The 19700-nt window shown below is 37.7% G+C and overlaps 1 protein-coding gene across 3 annotated transcripts in view; it reads right to left on the bottom strand.

Moving 5' to 3' along the window:
• Positions 1-19700, bottom strand: part of ITGB1 (integrin subunit beta 1) — a 48899-nt gene that overhangs the window by 20110 nt on the left and 9089 nt on the right. For 2 of the 3 annotated variants that reach the window (XM_032259667.1, XM_032259669.1), the window contains exons 2-6: positions 9789-9855; positions 6747-6832; positions 4102-4324; positions 2439-2609; positions 266-504 (exon numbers count right to left, since the gene is read on the bottom strand). In XM_032259667.1, coding sequence (XP_032115558.1) covers positions 266-504; positions 2439-2609; positions 4102-4324; positions 6747-6832; positions 9789-9855 — 786 coding nt within the window. Of the gene's footprint in view, positions 1-265; positions 505-2438; positions 2610-4101; positions 4325-6746; positions 6833-9788; positions 9856-10411; positions 10534-19700 lie in introns of those variants that run through there. The other variant, XM_032259668.1, reaches the window with a different exon arrangement.

The raw sequence follows: 19700 nt of genomic DNA, 5'->3' as shown, positions 1-19700 counted from the left end.
AGACTCTGACAGAGCGAGACTCTGTCTCCCAAGAAAAAAAAAGAGCCTACATGAATAAATTAACTGCCTGGTTTGCACAGGGATTAAATATGCTTTTATAAAGCACTTGTATAGAGGTAATTTATGGGATTACTTAAATTACTTCCCTAAGGTAATCAAATGTATGAAAATTAAGGTCAATTTTTCTATTAACATAGTAAAATCACACTTAAAATTCACATAGATAATAAAACAATATCCCCTTATAGGAAATGAATGCACTTACTCCACAAACTGCAACTTGCATGATGGCATCAAAACCACCTTCTGGAGAATCCAAATTTCCAGATATGCGCTGTTTTCCTACAAGTTCATTAAATACTTCTCCTTTATTAGTAAGACTGAGCACATTTTTGTAGCTAAATGGGCTGGTGCAGTTCTGTTCACTTGTGCAAGGATTCCTGAGCTTAGCTGGTGTTGTGCTAATGTAAGGCATCACAGTCTTTTCCACAAATGAGCCAAATCCTATAAAGAAAAAAATGGTACATGAATGGATGGATGATGGATGGAAAGAGATTTGCATTTTTAAAAAAATTAATCTACATGTAAGTGACTATGGACTGAATGTCTGTGTAACCCCAAAATTCCTACATTGAAAATCTAATTCCCAACATGACGATATTAGAAAGTGGGTCCCCTGGGAGGTGATTAGATCATGAGGGCAGAACCCTCATGAATGGGATTAGTGACTGGTAACAGTTTGGGTACTTGTCCCCGCCCAAGTCTCATGTTGAAATGTGATCCCCTATGTTGAAGGTGCGGCCTGGGGAGCGGTGTCTGGGTCACAGGGGCAGATCCCTCATGGCTTGGTGCTGTTCTGACCATAGTGAGTGAGTTCTCAAGAGATCTGGTGTTTAAAATTGCATGGCACCTCCCCCTACCTCTTGCTCCTGCTCCCACCATGTGAGAAACCTGCTCCCCACTTTGCCCTCTGCCATGATTGGAAGCTTCCTGAGCTTGCTGATGCAAGTGCCATGTTTCCTGTAGAGCCTGCAGGACAGTAAGCCAATTAAATCTCTTTTCTTTATAAACTACCCAGTCTCAGATATTTCTTTATAGCAATGTTAAGAACAGACTACCACAGTGACCTTATCAAAGAAGCCCCAGAGAGCTGCTGTCCCCCTGCTGCTATGTGAGTACATGGCAAGAAGGTATCATCTAAGAACCCAGAAGAGGACCCTCACCAGATGCTGAATCTGCCTTGATCTTGGACTTCTCACCTCCAGAGCTGTGAGAAATAAACTTCTATTTTTCATAAGCCACTCAGTTTATGGTATTTTTTACAGCTGTGCAAATGGACTAAGTCCTAAGTCAACCTTTATATTTTGCCTCCCTACTTTAAAAATAACTCACATTCATTTTCTTGGCACATCAGCCATCAATAAAGGCATGTTGAACAAATGAATAAATGAATATTCTAGAATCCTGGCCATTTTAAAAAAAAGACTAATTTGGTAGGAGCTTCCTATTACTATGGTCCTTGAATTATGCTTACTGAATAAAAGAATATTTTAAGCAAGTGCTATTTTTTGTTTCCACTAAAATAGAGCTAATTTTTGAAAGGCAGCTATAGGCCTCATGACTGTAAATCTTTCCACTATTCTGTAGGTAAACCTCTACAGGAATAGGAGTGGAGAGAAGGAGGCAAAAACAAGGTTAAGCTGAGGATGCATGAAATGGGAAAAATAAAGTTTGAAAAGCGATCATCATCCCACGAAAAACCCAGGTCTAAGGTGACATCAGACTGTACAGGCAGGCGCAGTCATACTAATTAGTAATTAGATAAAATCTGGGTACTCAACACGTTTATAAAATAAGTCATAAGGCCCAGACGCGGTGGCTTACACCTGTAATCCTAGTACTCTGGGAGGCCGAGGCAGGTGGATTACCTGAGGTCAGGAGTTCGAGACCAGCCAGACCAACATGGTGAAACCCCATCTCTACTAAAAATACAAAAAATTAGCTGAGCGTGGTGGCAGACGCCTGTAATCCCAGCTACTCGGGAGGCTGCAGCAGGATAATCACTTCAGGAGGTTGAAGGTTGCAGTGAGTTGAGATCGCGCCATTGCACTTCAGCCTGGCCAACAAGAGTGAAATTCCACTTCAAAATAAAATAAGCCATAAGATAAATGAACAAGTTCCTGTGAAAACAGGCATGCAAGTCGTTATCTATGAGGTACAATCTGTGTCAAACAGTAGCACCCCGTGACAGAGGAACACGGTGGCAAGGATTACTAAACATGTGACTATAATATCAGTTTCCACTCAGAAAAGACTAAAAACTCGCGTGTTTATCTCACAAGTATATTGTGAGGAACAAAAGAAGAAAATATAAAACCAACTTTGAGAATTGCCAAGACTTCATAAATGAAAGTGATCAATGTTCCCAACATTCCTACCAATTCTGAAGTCGGAAGTAATCCTCCTCATTTCGTTCATCAGATCTGTTCCAAGACTTTTTACATTCTCTAAATCATCTTTCATTGAGTAAGACAGGTCCATAAGGTAGTAGAGGTCAATAGGATAGTCTTCAGCTCTCTTGAATTTTAACGTAAATGTCTGTGGCTCCCCTAATTTGACAAGAGATTAGAAAATGAAACTTGCCTGCTGGCAATCAAATGCAAATGAGAAAAACCAAATAAATGTGATTTACATGGTAAACACAATAAAACACGTTGTCCTAATTTTTATAAAAACCTGGGAATTCTGTAAGTAACTCAATGGGTATGAACTCAATTTCATTAAACAAATACTTAAAACATCAGGACTTCAGGATGCAAAAATAAAAAAGACATTCCCAATCCACAGTGGACAAGACAAACAGAAAGTCGGTTTATAAGAGAAGGAAACAAATAGAACACCATAAATTAGTCTGGAAAGGGCAAAGCAGAACACACATAGGGTACAACTGACTTCCTAGACACCGAGGTTGTGAACTCCGTTCTGTGTGTAATGGGATGATGCTCTCTGAAAGTGAATAACATGATCCGATTTTCACTTTAGAAAACTTGGCAGGAAGTTTAAAAATAAATTACTGAGGCAAAGAGGCTAATCTACAAAAGAAATCCAGAGAGAGATGATGAAGGAGACGAGAGAGATACAAGAGATGTTAACGTAATCTATTTAGAAAATACAGGAGAACGAAGGTTTGGATGAAAATGTAATTAAGATTTTAACTTGGAGTTTTCTCTATATAGATTTCTAACAGGCAGTTGGAGAAATGGGTTTGGAGCTCAAAAAAGTCTGTGTTGCTACAGTATACAATTGGTTTTAAAGCCATGAGAGGAAAACTGACATTCAGGTGGACTACAAAAACTGAGAAAGAAAAAAGACACAAAAAGGGGCCTGGAAAGCAATGGCAAGAGACACAAGGAAAAATACAAGGAGTGTATCACTGATCAAGGGGAGAGCACTTCAAAAAGTACAAAGTGACACTTGGCACTGAAGGGTTTTAAAAAAAAAGCCCTGACAAGGGTCTCCTGGGTCTGCGGGCTGAAGGTGATAGTGGAGCAGGATGAGGAGGCAAGGCCTGACCTGGCTGAGGAGGGGCCGGGAGGGATGTCAGGGGACAGGGCCACTCACCATTCTTCTGACAAGAAAGGCTGGAAATCAGAAAAGAGATGAAGAGGCCTTTTTTTTAAAATTCATTTTTAGATGTGGGACTGACAGACATAATTACAAAAACCTTAACAGCTTAATAATACTAAACAAATACAAAGAAAAAGAATAGGTTAAAATGATGATTTTATAATATATTATGTAATTAGACCAGAGGATGAACACTTTCATTTTTAAAACTCACTAAATCTAATTAATAATTTCTGAATCTTTAACAAAATTTACTTTGAACATTAGGCAACATTTAATATTATTCCAAGTATATGTGTCTTACAATTGTTGTATCTGCATAAAGTTTTCTAAAATTTAACCAAGTTCATATTTTTGAGTGCCAGTCCACATGTAAAAACGAGCCTTCAACAGAAACTGGTCAGATTTGCATAAAGCTGGTGTCAAATGCCTTAAGTAGACACAGAGGTTATTCATAGCACTGGGCTTCCATACCTGATCTTAATCGCAAAACCAACTGCTGTGGTTGGATCTGAGTAATATCCTCTGGCTTGAGCTTCTCTGCTGTTCCTTTGCTACGGTTGGTTACATTTTTATTTTTCTTTATATCTTTGGAGCCTCTGGGATTTTCTATGTCATCTGGAGGGCAACCTTTCTTTTTTAAGGCTTCTAAGTCATCACATCGTGCAGAAGTAGGCATTCCTTCTTGTAAAAATGTCTAAATGACATATAAAACACAGGTATAAATAAGAAGTGTAATGGCCAAACCTTTTTACATAATGATTGCAAATAAGCAATTAAGTTGCAAAACATTAAATCGCATCTAATGTACCTCAATTCTGGCTTTGAAACAAAATGCTCACTTCATCCAAACTATAAGAAGTATTCTTGTTTAAAAACAATCATTTCCAAGAAAGTAATACCTTTCCCAGAACTGACCCAAGTGTACATATTAAATGCTCTATCTTGTAATTCAGAGTATCTAATCAAAAGCAATTTCTTCAGTGAAATCACTAATTGAGCATGGTTAATAGCTACTAATAATATATACATATACCTCAAGTATCAGACCATTTCTCCAAGATTTCCTTTAGAAAAGTCCCTACAAAGCCTCTCGTATTACATGGCACTCTCCCTCCTCATCACAATATGTTGAACAACCCAATGTTTAGGGAAAACAGATTAGCTTTAAAAAAAACTCAATGAATTATGGCATTTTTAAAAAGAAGAAAACAAAATTTAGCACAGATTAAGTATTCCCACAGGTTTGAAAAACTTCAAGTATTAGCTATTATTGTAAATAAATTTTTTTTAAAAATTTAAAAAGCAAAATAGTAATTATATGACAAGGATAAAGGTCCTAATGGCAGATAAATTGCAAAAAAGAAAAATAAGATCATAATGGCACATGAATGGCTATTTGTAGTAGTAAAATTTCTAGAAATGACCAAGATTTTAAACGTGCTATCCTCAAACAACCTAGGGAGAAATAAAAATTTAATCGGATAACTGAAAAGCACTTTAGTGAATACAAAAACAGTGCTGTTAAAGATCTATATAAAGACTTTGAATAAAGGTGTTTCATGAAATGTGAAAATGGAGGGAAAACAGTGACATTATATATGGTATTTATATATTAAATATCAATGTAATGGTGCTGTAGAAAATAACAGTAAGTGAAGATATTTCAATTAAAAAATACACAACAGTTTTTACACAGGATTTTTTTAAGAGAAACATCACACTAATGAGGTTATTTATGTAATCAACAACTGGAAGGGAATATCAAGAATCAGATAATTCAAAGTGGCACACTTTAATTTATTAAACCTAAGCTACTACCTACCAAAACACAAGATCCTGGTGAATTACACATTTCTAAATAATAACCAAAGCAAGAAACTTTACGTTCATGACACCCAAATAAAATTTCACTGAATATATTCAGAAAGCCTTAATTTTAAGAATTATGCTCCAAACCTTGAAGGCTAAGATAACCCTCAACAACAGATAAAACTAGTCCCCATAAAATGGATGCTCTTAACAATAGCAGCTACCACTTAAGTGAAACTGCTTTAAGTTCATCAATTCTAATTATTGTACCAATAGATAAAGAAGATATTTTCATCCTCATTTTTCAGATATGAAAACCAAGAGCTTCAGTTACATAAGCCTTGCCTGAGACAAACTCACAACACTCCTTAATTCCTCCACTGTTGCCAATGTAATCCCAGCACACCACTTTTAGAAAGTGCCATTAGAAAAATTTTGAAAAAACAAAATCTCTCATTTTTTCTTTCATATGGTCAAGCCATATGACTTATCTGATACTTGACCACTTGGGTGTACCAAAACAGGCACTTGAAATTTGGGCCCAAATGCCTACATGGAAACACAATCAATAACCCCTTGACCTTCTGATATTAGTTATTCATCCTGTGATAAATTATACAACCTCAAAATGACTTTTCCTTACCTCCTGTTCTGACTTATTCATTAATTCATCGACTCATTGAATAAAATTTAGTGGGCTTTGTGGAAGGCACCAATTTGGAAAAATATAGAGATGACAAAAGTGAATAAAATCCAAATCCTCATTAACCTCAAAGAACTTATACTGGATGCAAATCAATTCTAGTAGTTTAACTCAAATATAATTAGGAAGGTTAATTTATACCTCCCCACAAAAAAGAGGAAATCTAAAACAGTCAAACTAAATGACTAGATTTCTTTGAAAGTTCCCCAGTAAAAATATAGTATGTGCCACAAAGATAAGCTACGTATATATGTATTTTATAGCTGTTTAGCAGCCATACACACAAAAAAGAGGAAATTAATTTTAACACTGTTATAACATTGCATTTTTAAATATACAAAAATTATCATTTCACCATTTTTTTAATACTAAGTCTTTGAAATCTTGCATATCTCTGAAACTTAGAGCAATTCTAATTTACTGAAGTTCTCGATAGCCACCTGTGCCTAGCAGCTACTGTGTTGAGCCACATAGCTCCAGACCATCACGTTATTCAGTACTGATTTACATAAAAATTAATCTGTACTTCCCAAGGATACAGCACTGAGCCACGCTAAATGACCAGGGAACAAAATGGAAAGCACTTGAGGAACACCTTACTTACTGAATTTGTGCACCACCCACAATTTGGTCCTGCTTGTATACACTCTCCACATGATTTGGCATTTGCTTTTAAACATCTATTTTCATCTGTCAGAAAGAAGAAAGAATATTTTACTTGAAATGTCAGAGAGAAAAATAGTGAAAAATCAGGAATACAATGACAATGCAATATATGTAAATGTCAAATATGAATACTATGACCTAGATAGCATCTAAACTAGACCTTCCCCAAACAGAGCAGGATTTTTAAATTTAATTTTTAATTTTTGTGGGTAAATAGGTATACACAGGTATGGGGTACATGAGATATAAAACAGGCATACAATGCATAACAGTCATTTAATAGTAGATGGTGTATTCATCGCCTCAGGCCTTTATGCTTTGTGTTACAAAGAATCCACTTATACTCTTTTAGTTATTTTTAAATATACAACTAAATTATTATTGACTATAGTCACCCTGTTGTGCTACTAAATACTAGGTCATATTCATTCTTTCTATTTTTTGGCACCCATTAACACTCCCGATTTCCTCCTCGTCCTCTCACTACCTTTCCCAGCCTCTGGTAACCATCCTTTTACTATCTCCGTAAGTTCAATTGTTTTAATTTTTAGCTCCCACAAATAAGTGAGAACAATGCGAAATTTGACACCATGATTTTGGATCACCTTGGCACTGAAAGCCACAGAGAGACACAGTTATCTTCCCTGTCTTCTGTATCAAACACTAAATCCTTTTCTTCAAAGGCATAATTCAGAATTTATCATTCTCGATTGTCATAAATGTCATGAGTTTTTTAAAAACTGGGTAAAGTTCTTGTCATTTAAGTCATTTTACCATACCCACAAGAATCTTAAGGGCTTTCCTTTCGTTTTCAGTATGCTAAATAATTGGAAAGTCCATATTCATCTAAACCATAATCCCATTATTTCTCAGGCTCTATGTTCAAAGTATGTTTTATGTTTCTTTGCATCGACCTAAGGAAGAGTATGCCTTCTACATGGTAAGCACCACTACAGACTGTCTCCAACCTATCTTTTCTGATTACAAACTCAGCATATGCTTCTTACAGAAAATCTGGAAAACACATAAGAGCATAAAGAACACACTAAAACTTACTAAGAATTAAAAAACAAACTAAATCTGTTAACTAAAAGAAAACTTTTGCTAACATTTTTGCTAACATTTCTTTCCAGTCTTTTTCCTATGCAGATAAATAGCAAGGAAGCAAGCATATATGTATTAGCAGATGTATTATTTAAATGAAACTGAAGACACACTTTATATATACAGTTAACATAGTTTTATACACTGTTTTGTATACCTTATCCTAAGTGTTTTATTCTTGTCATTACAAATTATGTTTTTAAATCTAGCTTTTAATGATTATGTAATATTTTAATATATGAGTGTACCCTATTTAATGCTGGACAAATTTAGATTGTCTCCAAATGTATGTGTCCACAGTTCACACATGCTTGCTAACATACACATATAAATGCCCTAAGTACACAAATACACATACTGTACAAGTACACATATACACAAACTGTACTACATGCACATACACACACTGATGACCATTCTTACATATAAACCTTAGTACACATCTGATTATTTCCTTATAACAAATTCCAAAAGAATAACTACCAAGTTGAAGAATATATTAACATTTCTAGAATTCTCAATACACACTAATTTCTATCCAAAAGTAACATACAATTGACCCTCTGTATCTGTGTTTCCAAATCAGTGGATTCAAGCAACCACAGATCAAAAATGTTTGGGGGAAAAAAAGGGTCAGTACTGAACATGTACAGACTTTTCTTCTTGTCATTATTCCCTAAACAATATAGTATAAGAACTATTTACACAGCATTTACATTTTATTAGATATTATAAGTAATCTAGAGAAGATTTAAAGTACACAAGACGGTATGTGTGGGTTATATCAAATATCATGCCATTTTATATTAGGGACTTGAGCATTTGTGGATTCTGGTCTGAAGAAGGTTCTGGAACCAATTCCCCATGGATACAATAGGGCAACACTACTAATATAAGCTCCCACAAAATGGCAGTTTACAAATACCATTTTACCACACTCCCAACAAAATAAAGTGCTTTAATATTAAAAAAATTGTTGCTGATTTAACAAGTAAGTGTATATTAGAATATCAATTCAGTGGTCAAGCCTATTAATTTCAGGTTTTACAACTAACCATTTCTTTTATAATTTTCTGTATGTCTTTTGCAAATTTTTATGTTTCTCAGTTTTTATTGGATTCCTACACACATTAATGAAGTTGAACCTCTAGTTTCTCATCTTGTTTATGATGTTCTGCCATATAATTTTTTTGTTCTTGTTGATTTTATGTAATTTAAATTTATCAATTCTTTTATGGTCTCTTGCTTCACTTTTACTACTTGTAGTAAGTCCTTCTAATCTTGGTATCAAACTGCTCTATGCAGTGTACTTTTTTACATGATTTGGAGGACAGAACTGAGTACCCATTATTCTAGATATGTAAGCACATCTTCATAGAAGGGTTAAATATGTTTTCAGCTTTATTTTCACTGCACTCCTAGATGATGCCAACATTTTGCCAGACTTTTTGATTAAAGAGTGAGAATGTCTTCTAGAAAGTCAACTGTTCTGTTTTTACTTTTTAGACAATGGGCAGCTCACAATCTTCCACTGTAAACATTTGCTTTATTTGCTTCTAAATGTACTACATGTCTTTGCCTTCTTTCTGTTCACTTACTCACTCTCATATTCTCAAAATATCTTCATGCAGCGTGTTCAATCCCTACCATTTTAGTACTTCACCAGTCAACCTGCCTCCCGTCATCCTAGGTGGCAGGGGTAAGGGAGGCCTGACCATGAAGGATCCTACCCTTTCTCTGAGTGAGATGGGGCCACTGCAGGGCCTCCAGAAGGTGCATTATGTTATGACTTAGGTTCTCACATGAACCTAACTGGTCAACAAGTGACACAAGATAAAGAAATAAAAAGACAACTAAGAAAACTTTTTGTTTTTACCTGTTTGGCCAAACACACAGCAAACTGAACTGATCAGTCCAATCCAGAAAATCAGTTGTAAATTCATCTGAAATATAAAATATGCCTTATAATAATAAAGAAAATGAGAAAATGCATTGAAAAGAAAGTATTCCCCCCATACCTTCTGTTGTTGCTCTTACAAATATGATGTCTCTCAAACCATTTCACTCCAGTCCCTTTCCACAAACCTTTGCCCATCTCCCCCCACAGCTAGTTCCCTCACCTTGCACCTACACTGCAAAAATAACTTCCATACCAGAGCTCCAGCACCCATTCATGCCTTTCTCTAAGGCAAACCGAATATATTTTAACATTGACAGTGCTAAAAAAAAAAATGAGTGTTAGGTATTCCTCAACACCATAAAAGCTACTAAAATCTCAGCCTATTGAATCTCTATATCCATGATCTCCTGTGGCTCCCAGGGGCCCAAATCAGCGTATCCAGATGCTTCAGTTACCTCAATGCTGAACATTAGTTTTCAAAAACCTGATTAAGTCATCCCCCTGCTAACAATGCTTCATCAGTTTTTATTTCTCCTCAGGCTAAGACCAACATCCTGCATAAGGCCGCAAATAGACTTTTGAACTTGATCTCCTATTACCTCTCTTTTTTAAGAAAATCAACTTCTGCCAGGAGCAGTGGCTCACACCAGTACTCCCAGAACTGTGGGATGCTGAGGGAGGCGAATCACTTGAGGTCAAGAGTTTGAGACCAGCCTGGCCAACATGGTGAAACCCCAGCTCTATTAAAAATACAAAAATTAGCTGGGCATGGTGGTGTGTGCCTGTAGTCCCAGCTAGTCAGGAGACTAAGGCAGGAAAATCACAAGAACCCAGGAGGCAGAGGTTGTAGTGAGCCGAGATTCTGCCACTGCACTCCAGCCTGGGTAACAGAGCTAGATTCCAGCTCAAAAAAAAGAAAAGAAAAGAAAAGAAAATCAACTTCTGTGCATGGAATTAGTAAAATATTCACTTTAATTTCCTAGAGTGTCCAGAATCCCACTCTCCCGCCAAAAAAAAAGACGGCACAAGACAAAACTGGAAAAGTCTTGTCTTCTAGAACCGCTAACAAAAAATTAGTTAATGTTCTACATATTAAATATAACTATCCCAATCTCCTACTGTTACGTATATATGTAAGTATTTTCCCTGAATCAAAGCTTTCACACTGATATGAATCTATATCTTTGATTTGGTCAAAGATGGCTATGGTCACTGGTTGCTGACCTGATCCCTTAACTACTTACTGCTCTTGGACTAGCAGCCAGTCTAATAATTACATATAAGTATCTGTCCCTTCACAAGCCAAAATAGAAAGTTTTTTAACCCAACAAACCGATAGCGGATGGCTGCAAGAAACCAACTGGTAGTTCTGCGAACTGGTACAATTTTTTGGGAAATAATTTGACAATTTACATCAAAAACCATTAAAAAAAAATCCTATCCTCTAGTAATGCAGCTACTGGGAATCACCCTAAGAAAATAAGTAAATATATAAAAGGTGATACACACACACACACACACACACACACACACACACACACATTCGTTACAGTACTCTAGTATATTCACAAGAGCAAAAAATGTAAATATCCTATATCCAATAATAGGGAAATCTAAGTGCATCAAGTTTATGGACTATTAGATAGACTATACAATAATAAAATGCAGCAACATTAAAAGAGTTACAGAATAATTTCGGATGCAAAGTACACAATAAGATGAGAAGAACCTGACTTTCTCAAGACAGCAGAAGAAAAAAAGAGAGGAACATAAAAATAATACTAACAGTTTCACATAATCTGAAGATAATAAAGTTATATATAATATAAAGACACGGGCCATTTGTTTTGCAAAACGTTAGTCTTCTTTCTACTTTTTTTTTGAGACAGAGTCTTACTCTGTCTGCCAGGCTGGAGTGCAGTGGCACAATCTTGGCTCACTGCAACCTCCACCTCCCAGGCTCAAGCAATTCTCCTGCCTTAGCCTCCTGAGTAGCTGGGATTACAGGTGTGTACTGCCAGGCCCGGATAATTTTTGTATTTTCAGTAGAGACAGGGTTTCACCACGTTGGCCAAGCTGGTCTTGAACTCTTGACCTCAGGTGATCCGCCCACCTCAACCTCCCAAAGTGCTGCGATTACAGGCGTAAGCCACCATGCCCAGCCCTTCCTTTCTTAATGAAAACAACTGTAGCACAGTTTAACTGTGCAATTCTTTTTCTTGGTAAATGTCCTTTAATAAGAAAACAGTTCACTGAATTCCAAATTAACACTATTTCTTTTACAGACCTCCGTCTTCAAGGGCTTACACTCCAGGATGCTATTCCCTTACCTCAGAGAGAATGCTTTAAGTTACGCTCTGAGCACCCGAGAGAAAAGAGTTAAGAGTTACGTGAAAAATCATCCACTTCTGCAATCGTGCTCAGCCAAGCAGGTTGTTATGCCTGAGCTTGCAGTTTTGCTTACACATCACTTGTGACTATATCCAAGAAACCAGCAAAATCTGAGTGTCACAGAAGTGTGAAGTGCCTACCAATTCACCTTTCAAGGCCTGCCTAAAAGGTTTAATGTGTGATAAATCCATTAGACTATAATCCTAAGCAAGTCAAGTAATGTTACCACAATTCCAAAGCTATGACTACAGACACCTGGAACATTAAAGTTCCTGAGAAAATGCATTACTGTGATTAATGAAGCATACAGGCAGTTTCCACACAAAGGGAGCAGAACAAATATTTGTTCCATATATGGACAGATACATGTTTCTTCAGGATACGAACTCAGGCTGTTTAATAATCACTAGAGACTGCTTTGAGAAATGTGTCAACATATCACACATTTCAGACAATCATCACTAAGATGAAGCTATTAGGTAACAGAAAATGTTTCCTAACATTCGAGGCCACACAGCTTTAAAACACTGCTTTAAATGTCACTGTCCTTCTCCTTCTATAAACCTTTACAAGGCAAAAAAAATCAACCTTCTGAAACCCTAGTGCCCCTGGAAGAGCTCCAAACCCAGAAGCAGACAAAACAAGAATTCAGTGCTAAAGAACAGCTGAGAGAACAAGGCCAGCAGCTGGAAACAGTTTAAGGACAGATGTCAACGCTCCTGTGACTGGAGGGGCACTGGCAAGAAACAGAGAGGCACTGCCATTGGATAGTGATGTCTGTAAAAGGCCAAGCTTTCTCCCAAGGAAAGGGAAAGGCCGGAGGATGATGCCAATTAAGAACACAGAAGAGCTACAGGACCAGGAGGCAAGCCAGAGAGAGCTGGACAGGAAAGGAGAGGCAGAGGGCCAGGCAGCCTCCCTCTCAATGCTGCTGGCCTTTCCTTCTGCCGGTATTGGGCACCCCCTGCACATGCGAGGGGAAGGCAAAGGACCAGGAGCCTGAAGTCCTATGCCGCAAAGCTCCCAAGGCAGCCCTTCTCTTTTTTTTTTTTTGAGACGGAGTTTCGCTCTCGTTACCCAGGCTGGAGTGCAATGACGCTATCTCGGCTCACCGTAGCCTCCGCCTCCTAGGTTCAAGCAATTCTCCTGCCTCAGCCTCCCGAGTAGCTGGGACTACAGGCACGCACCACCATACCCAGCTAATTTTTGTATTTTTAGTAGAGATGGGGTTTCACCTTGTTAACCAGGATGGTCTCAATCTCTTGAACTCGTGATCCACCCACCTCGGCCTCCCAAAGTGCTGGGATTATAGGCTTGAGCCACCATGCCCGGCCGGCAGCACTTCTCTAAGTGGGCCTAGGAAACAACTGCATCGGGTTTACCTGGATGCCCACCCCAGGCCTAAAATCCAGTCCCTGAGCATGGGGCCTGGACTCTGGTGATTCTTTTGCTGAGAAAGGACCCGAAGGAATTTCCTCCCAATGACATTCCATATAAAACAGGCTATGAGGGGACAACAGGGAAAGATGCCTTTCACATGCTGTCCTAATGCCAACGCTTGTCTCCTCTTCATCGTCAAAGACCTAGAAATAGTGGTCTACACTGGTCTCCATTTCCTACCTACCTTCCCTCTTCTCAACCCAGTACCTTCATGTGTCACTTAACAAAGAAAGAGCTCTGAGAAATGTGAAGGCAATTTCATCGTTGTGCAACCATTGCAGTGCACTTACACAAACCTAGATGGTCTGGTCTCCTACACACCCAGGCTCTACGGTACAGCCTATTGCTCCTAGGCTACACACCTGTCCAGCACTCGACTGTCCTGAAAACTGCAGGCAACTGGAATGCTGCAGTAGGCATCTGTGTATCTACACATAGCCAGACATAGAAAAAGTACGGTAAAAGTATGGTACAAAAGATTTTAAAATTGGTACATCGCCATTACCCTGAATAGAGCTTGCAGGACTGGAAGCTGCTCTGAGTGGGTGAGTGAGGCAAGTAAGTACACTGCACAGAACACTCACTGAACAGGACATTACTGACGTTACTATCACAGTACTGTGGACACAAATACACACACTACCTTAGCCTAGGCCTACACAGCTGCCCAGAATCAGGACTACCAATGTCACTGTCTTGGGCCTGCACATCCTATCTCCATGACACAAGGAGGAGTCATCTCCCAAAAAATCTTCTTCTAGACCACTTCCTGAAGGACCTGCCTGAGGCCGTTTTAACCTTTTTTATAACAATACTCTCTAAAATAACAATAAACAATATAGTGCAGTAAATAAAGCAGTAACATAGCTGTTTATTATCAAGTATTATATACTGTAGTTAATTTAGATGCTATACTTTTATATGACTGGCAGCATAGTCGATTTGTCTACACCAGTAGTGCCACAAACAGGTAAATAATGTGTTTCACCATGACACTACATTACCAGGCAACAGGTGTTTTTCAGTCCCATTATAAACTTATGTGACCACTGTCATGTATGCGGTCCATCACTGATCAAAATGTCATTATGTGGTACATAACTATATAATTGATGTCCATGCCTGAGCATATATGTGAAACTACTCTTGCAAAAGCACCCTTTCCAGGACTTATCTTACTCTCTGCCTTCATTCATTCATAAATTTTTTGACTCACTACAATATGAACTTAAGAAATACATCAGTTTACTACCAAAGAATTTACATAAAGCAACATGTAAGACTATTCACCATTATTTAACACACTCTACTCCCTTGGAGTCCACTGGTTTCCCCCAGCCTTTCTGCAAGTTCCTCTTTAGGCAACTGTCAGGTTTTGAGCCGTATCAGGAAACACAAGGGTCACTGCTTCAGGGAACTTTCAGTTCGAGAACAAAAATACCAATTATTATGATATGATGGTTTCAATAATTAACTAGGACACAGGACACTGAGGATACTGAAATCTGCCTGAACAAGTTCAGAGGCATCAGGGACATGGCAATGGTTCAGCTAGAATTGAAGGCACATAGGAGATGGGTGTGGAGACAAGTGAAAAGAAGATATTCCAGACAAAAAGTCTGCACATACAAAGCCATGAAGTCCCAAGAAAAATTGTAACAACTCCTTCCTAATCTTATTTCTAAGCATATGCATTTGCGCACCTCCCTGCAACCCAAAATTGGAACTGTCTCACTTTTCCCTCTCTTTATAGAAAAAAAAAAAGACTAGAAAAATATATGTTTTTGTAGCATATCTTGTTGGTCGAATGAGTGGTTATTTTATCCTTAAAATTTTCTATTGTCAAGTATAAATTAGATTATCTTATAATCTTAAAATATCAAAAAGGCCAAAAGGAATCTTGAAGAGTTTCTGAGACTTTGAGTTGGAAATAACAGGAAGGAAGACCAAGCAGGCAAGAGGAGCCAGATTACAGACAGCCTTAAATGCCATCCATGCTAAAAGAGTTTAGATTCCATTCTATAAATAGGAAGGGAACTGAAAAAAATTTGGGCAGGCTAGTAACATGTCTACATATACATGGCAGAAACTCAGTGGAGAAATGGATGGGGACAAGACAGGAGCTCAAAGACAAATATGGAATTTACTGCAAAGGTTCAAGCAAGAGGTGACAAATGTCTAAATTCAGATAACAGCAACAAACAAGATGATGAACAAACAATGATTAGAAGGTAGCTAATGAGGGATCTGCTATTTATTTGAAGAAGGATGGAAGAAAACGGAATTTACTTTTAAATAAGAAGATGTAAGAGGGAGAATGGGGTTAGAGGAGAAAATGAGGTTATAGAAAGGTGGATTGTGAAGTCTAGGGAAGATGCCTATTGGGAAGCTAAGACATGAATCAGGATCTCAGGAGATAAGTCAGTTAGAGTTACAGACATGAGGGTTGTCATAACATAAGTGTCAAAGTTCTGAAAATGGATGCGATTGGGAAGAAAAGAATACTTAGGAAGAAAGGAGAGCTGGGGACGAATTTGAAGAGGTGAAGACACAGGAAAGAGAAAAGGTAAGTGATGAAGCCAGGCCTCCTTGGAGAAAAGAGGGTGGCATCTGGACCCCAAGGGGGTGGATCACCCTAAACAGAGATATGGTACCTCTCCTCTAAGGCAGAGCAGGAGGTGAGAAAGCAGAGAGAGTTCATTTATGCATGACTGTCTTTTCTGAAATAGAAAAAACCACTGCTAGGAAAAGAGGTAGGGCTTCGGGGTTGCAGAAAGTTAGAAAGATGCAATAGGATTACAGTGAGAGCCTGCAATGGTGAGACCTCACCAAGTATTGGACACTTAATTTATGCAGGCACATCGATAACACTCATTTCACTTCTAACTATCTGCTAACATGTCTTCACTGATGGATTCTAGGCTGCAAGAAAATAGGGCCTGGGTGTATCTTATTTGTAGTTCTCACCTAGAAATACTTGGCACAAAGTCCATGCTCAAAAATCTTTGCTGCTAGGCATGGTGGCTCAGGCCTGCAATCTCAGCACTTTGAGGGGCTAAGTAAGGTAAGAGGACTGCCTGAGGCAAAGAGTTCAAGACCAGCCTGGGTGACAGGGTGTCTCTTTCTCTATCAAACAGCATATAGAAAAATACAACTTTAAGATGACTTTCCTCTTGAAAATACATATGTATTGAGGGTTATAATTTTTGTCAAAAAATGACATTAGAAGTTCTTGGATAAGCACCAAAGTTGAATGAATTTTCAACAAAATATAACTGAAGTCTGTCTTCAGATGTTATTCGGGTTAAGAAATGTGTTTTAGGATCTACTTGCCAGTTTCTCTTTTGATTCAAATGTATGATCCGCCCTGATAAATAACAAGTTATCATATCCCTCCTTCCAAAAATAAAAGTGAAAACTCACAGCATTATGCAAAATAAGTGTACTTTTTCATTCATAAATAGATCAGGCATGCCTGGGGAATGTTCTCTTGGCATAAATAGCAATCAATCATAATTAGTACCCAGGTGTGCCAATAAAAAGACATTACATGACAGGTTAGCAAAGACCAAAAAAGTGAGTTTCCTCAAGGAGTTCCTTGTTTCTGATCAAAGAAATTATACCTGCCAACATTCACTGCCACCTTATATTAAGGGGAAAGAACTCTACTGGTGTCATATGAGCAGCCATTTAAAAACTGGAATCTAAAGTGACTCCTCAGTGGGGCAACAAGGATGGCTGTTGACGTACTATGACCTGGTAGGAGAAGTAGGGCATATGAGAGGAGGAGGAAAAATCCAACTCTATCTTCCACGGCATATTTAATCTTACTTTATTTGGTGCTAAATCAAATGAAACAAGCCTTGTACAAGCTGTTATAAATTGCCTTTAATAATCTGTCCTGGGCCGGGCACGGTGGCTCACGCCTATAATCCCAGCACTTTGGGAGGCCAAGGCGGGCAGATCATAAGGTCAGGAGTCCAAGACCAGGATGGCCAATATGGTGAAACCCTGTCTCTAATAAAAATACAAAAATTAGCCAGGCATGGTGGCAGGTGCCTGTAGTCCCAGCTACTCGGGAGGCTAAGGCAGGAGAATCACTTGAACCAGGAGGTGGAGGCTGCAATGAGCCCAGATTGTACCACTGCACTCCAACTTTCGAGGGAGACTTCATCTCAAAGAATAAAAAAAAAAATCTGTCCGGTCCTGTTTTTTTCCAGGTACTTAAAATACAAGTGCCAATAAATGGTTTTTATGGATTTGGGGGGGGGGGGGGGAACAATTTATTTTCCTTTTCTGCAGATATTTCAAAAATTCATTAATCTTTCAAGATGAACCAAGGTTTTTTTAAAAGGAATTATAGATTCCACATCCAAGTAGAATTCTATTTAATACGCTTTCTAACAATCAGATTCCTAACAAATGTGTTTGTGAAATAACAAAAGCAGCAAAACTTTAAATGTTTTATATTAACGTAGCAGACAAAATACAAATATTCTAAACACTAATATCACAGAGACCCTTACAAAAAGATTAGGTGAGGGAATAACATACCTAATACAAATAGAAATAAGGCGGACCTTTGAGGTTTGCTATGGTTTGAATGTATCCCCAAGGTTCACGTGTTGGAAACTTAATCACCAAAGAAACAGTGATGACAGGTGGGACTTTTAAGAGGTCATTAGGTCATGAGGGCTCTGCCCACATGAATGGATTAATGCTATTACCATAGGAGTGGGGAATGGGTACCTGATTAAAGACCGAGTTTGGCCTTCTTCCCTTCTCTCTCTCTCTTGCCCTTCCACCTTCTACCATGGGATGGATGATGCAGCAAGACGACACCGGATAACACACTTCCCAGCCCCCAGAACCATGATATAAATTACCCACTGTGGCTTTCTGTTATAACAGCACAAAGATTAAGACAAGGTTCTTGTATCACGAGGAAGGAAACCGCCCTGAAAGGACTAGAATACGAATTCTGTGTTTTATTAATCAAACGTAACTACCAACATGATTTCGTTCAGGGACTGCTGCTCACTGTGGATTACTGACAAAGAAAAATAAAAAGACTGATTTCTCAATTTAGAGGGCCAGACTAGGCACAGGCAATAAGAGTATAATACACTAAGTTTTGATGATTTAAATTTGTAACAAAAAGTTATTTCATTTAGAGCTTTATAAAATCAGACTTTTATTTCAGCACCTTCAAATAGATATTGAAGGATATAATAATGATAAAATAATAGCATCTATCTCCTCCAGGTATCTTCTCTATCTCTATGAGATAGAGAATAGTGTCTTTGTTTTACAGATAAGGAAACAAAACCATAGAGAGACTAAACAACTTGCAATGGTGGAATCAAAAGTTGCACAGGTGGAATTGAAACCTGACCATCTGAATCCAGAAACTATGACATGACTTCATTAAACTGTAATTTTTTGAAAGCCTAATCACTATTTTAAATACAAAAATTAGAATGCCCTTCTAGTGTTAGAACTGACTCAGAGCACAGAAATGGAAAGGGCTTATAATGTTCTATGAGTTTATTTCTTGGTCATTTGAACTTAATCGAGGCCAAGAAAACTTATTTTAACTGCCATATTTCATAAGTACAGACAGAGGTTTTGTGTCTTGTTCCTATAAAAGAATTTCACCTTAAGGTCATTTTTTTACCATATGCAATTTTATCTAAGGGGTCATAATTCATTCCCTGAACAATAAATAATCTTAAACATCACCCACAAATAATCTCATTTTAGTGCTTAACCCAAATATGTGCAATTGTTTCCACTGTCAAAAATAGTGTATAATTGTTTTAATTTTCACTCTAAACTAATCTTTATCCATAAAAGTGTGTTTTTATATCCTGTTCAAACTTTTAAATACACACTCATTATTTATTAATTTTTTAACAATGTTACAAATAATTCATTTAGCATTTTCTTTTACATTTACAATCTTTAGAAACATTGTAAGCACTATATTTGTAGAAGTTAAACAATTACACTTTAGAAAAAAAATTACCTTAAAAAAATATAACAAGTTATGTTCAT

This window comes from Sapajus apella, unplaced genomic scaffold (assembly GCF_009761245.1).
Source record: "Sapajus apella isolate SASKATOON/1434 unplaced genomic scaffold, GSC_monkey_1.0 scaffold111, whole genome shotgun sequence".
NCBI classification, from domain to species: domain Eukaryota; kingdom Metazoa; phylum Chordata; class Mammalia; order Primates; family Cebidae; genus Sapajus; species Sapajus apella.
The sequence above is the reverse complement of the archived record's forward strand: the minus strand, read 5'-3'. Positions and strand labels throughout refer to the sequence as shown.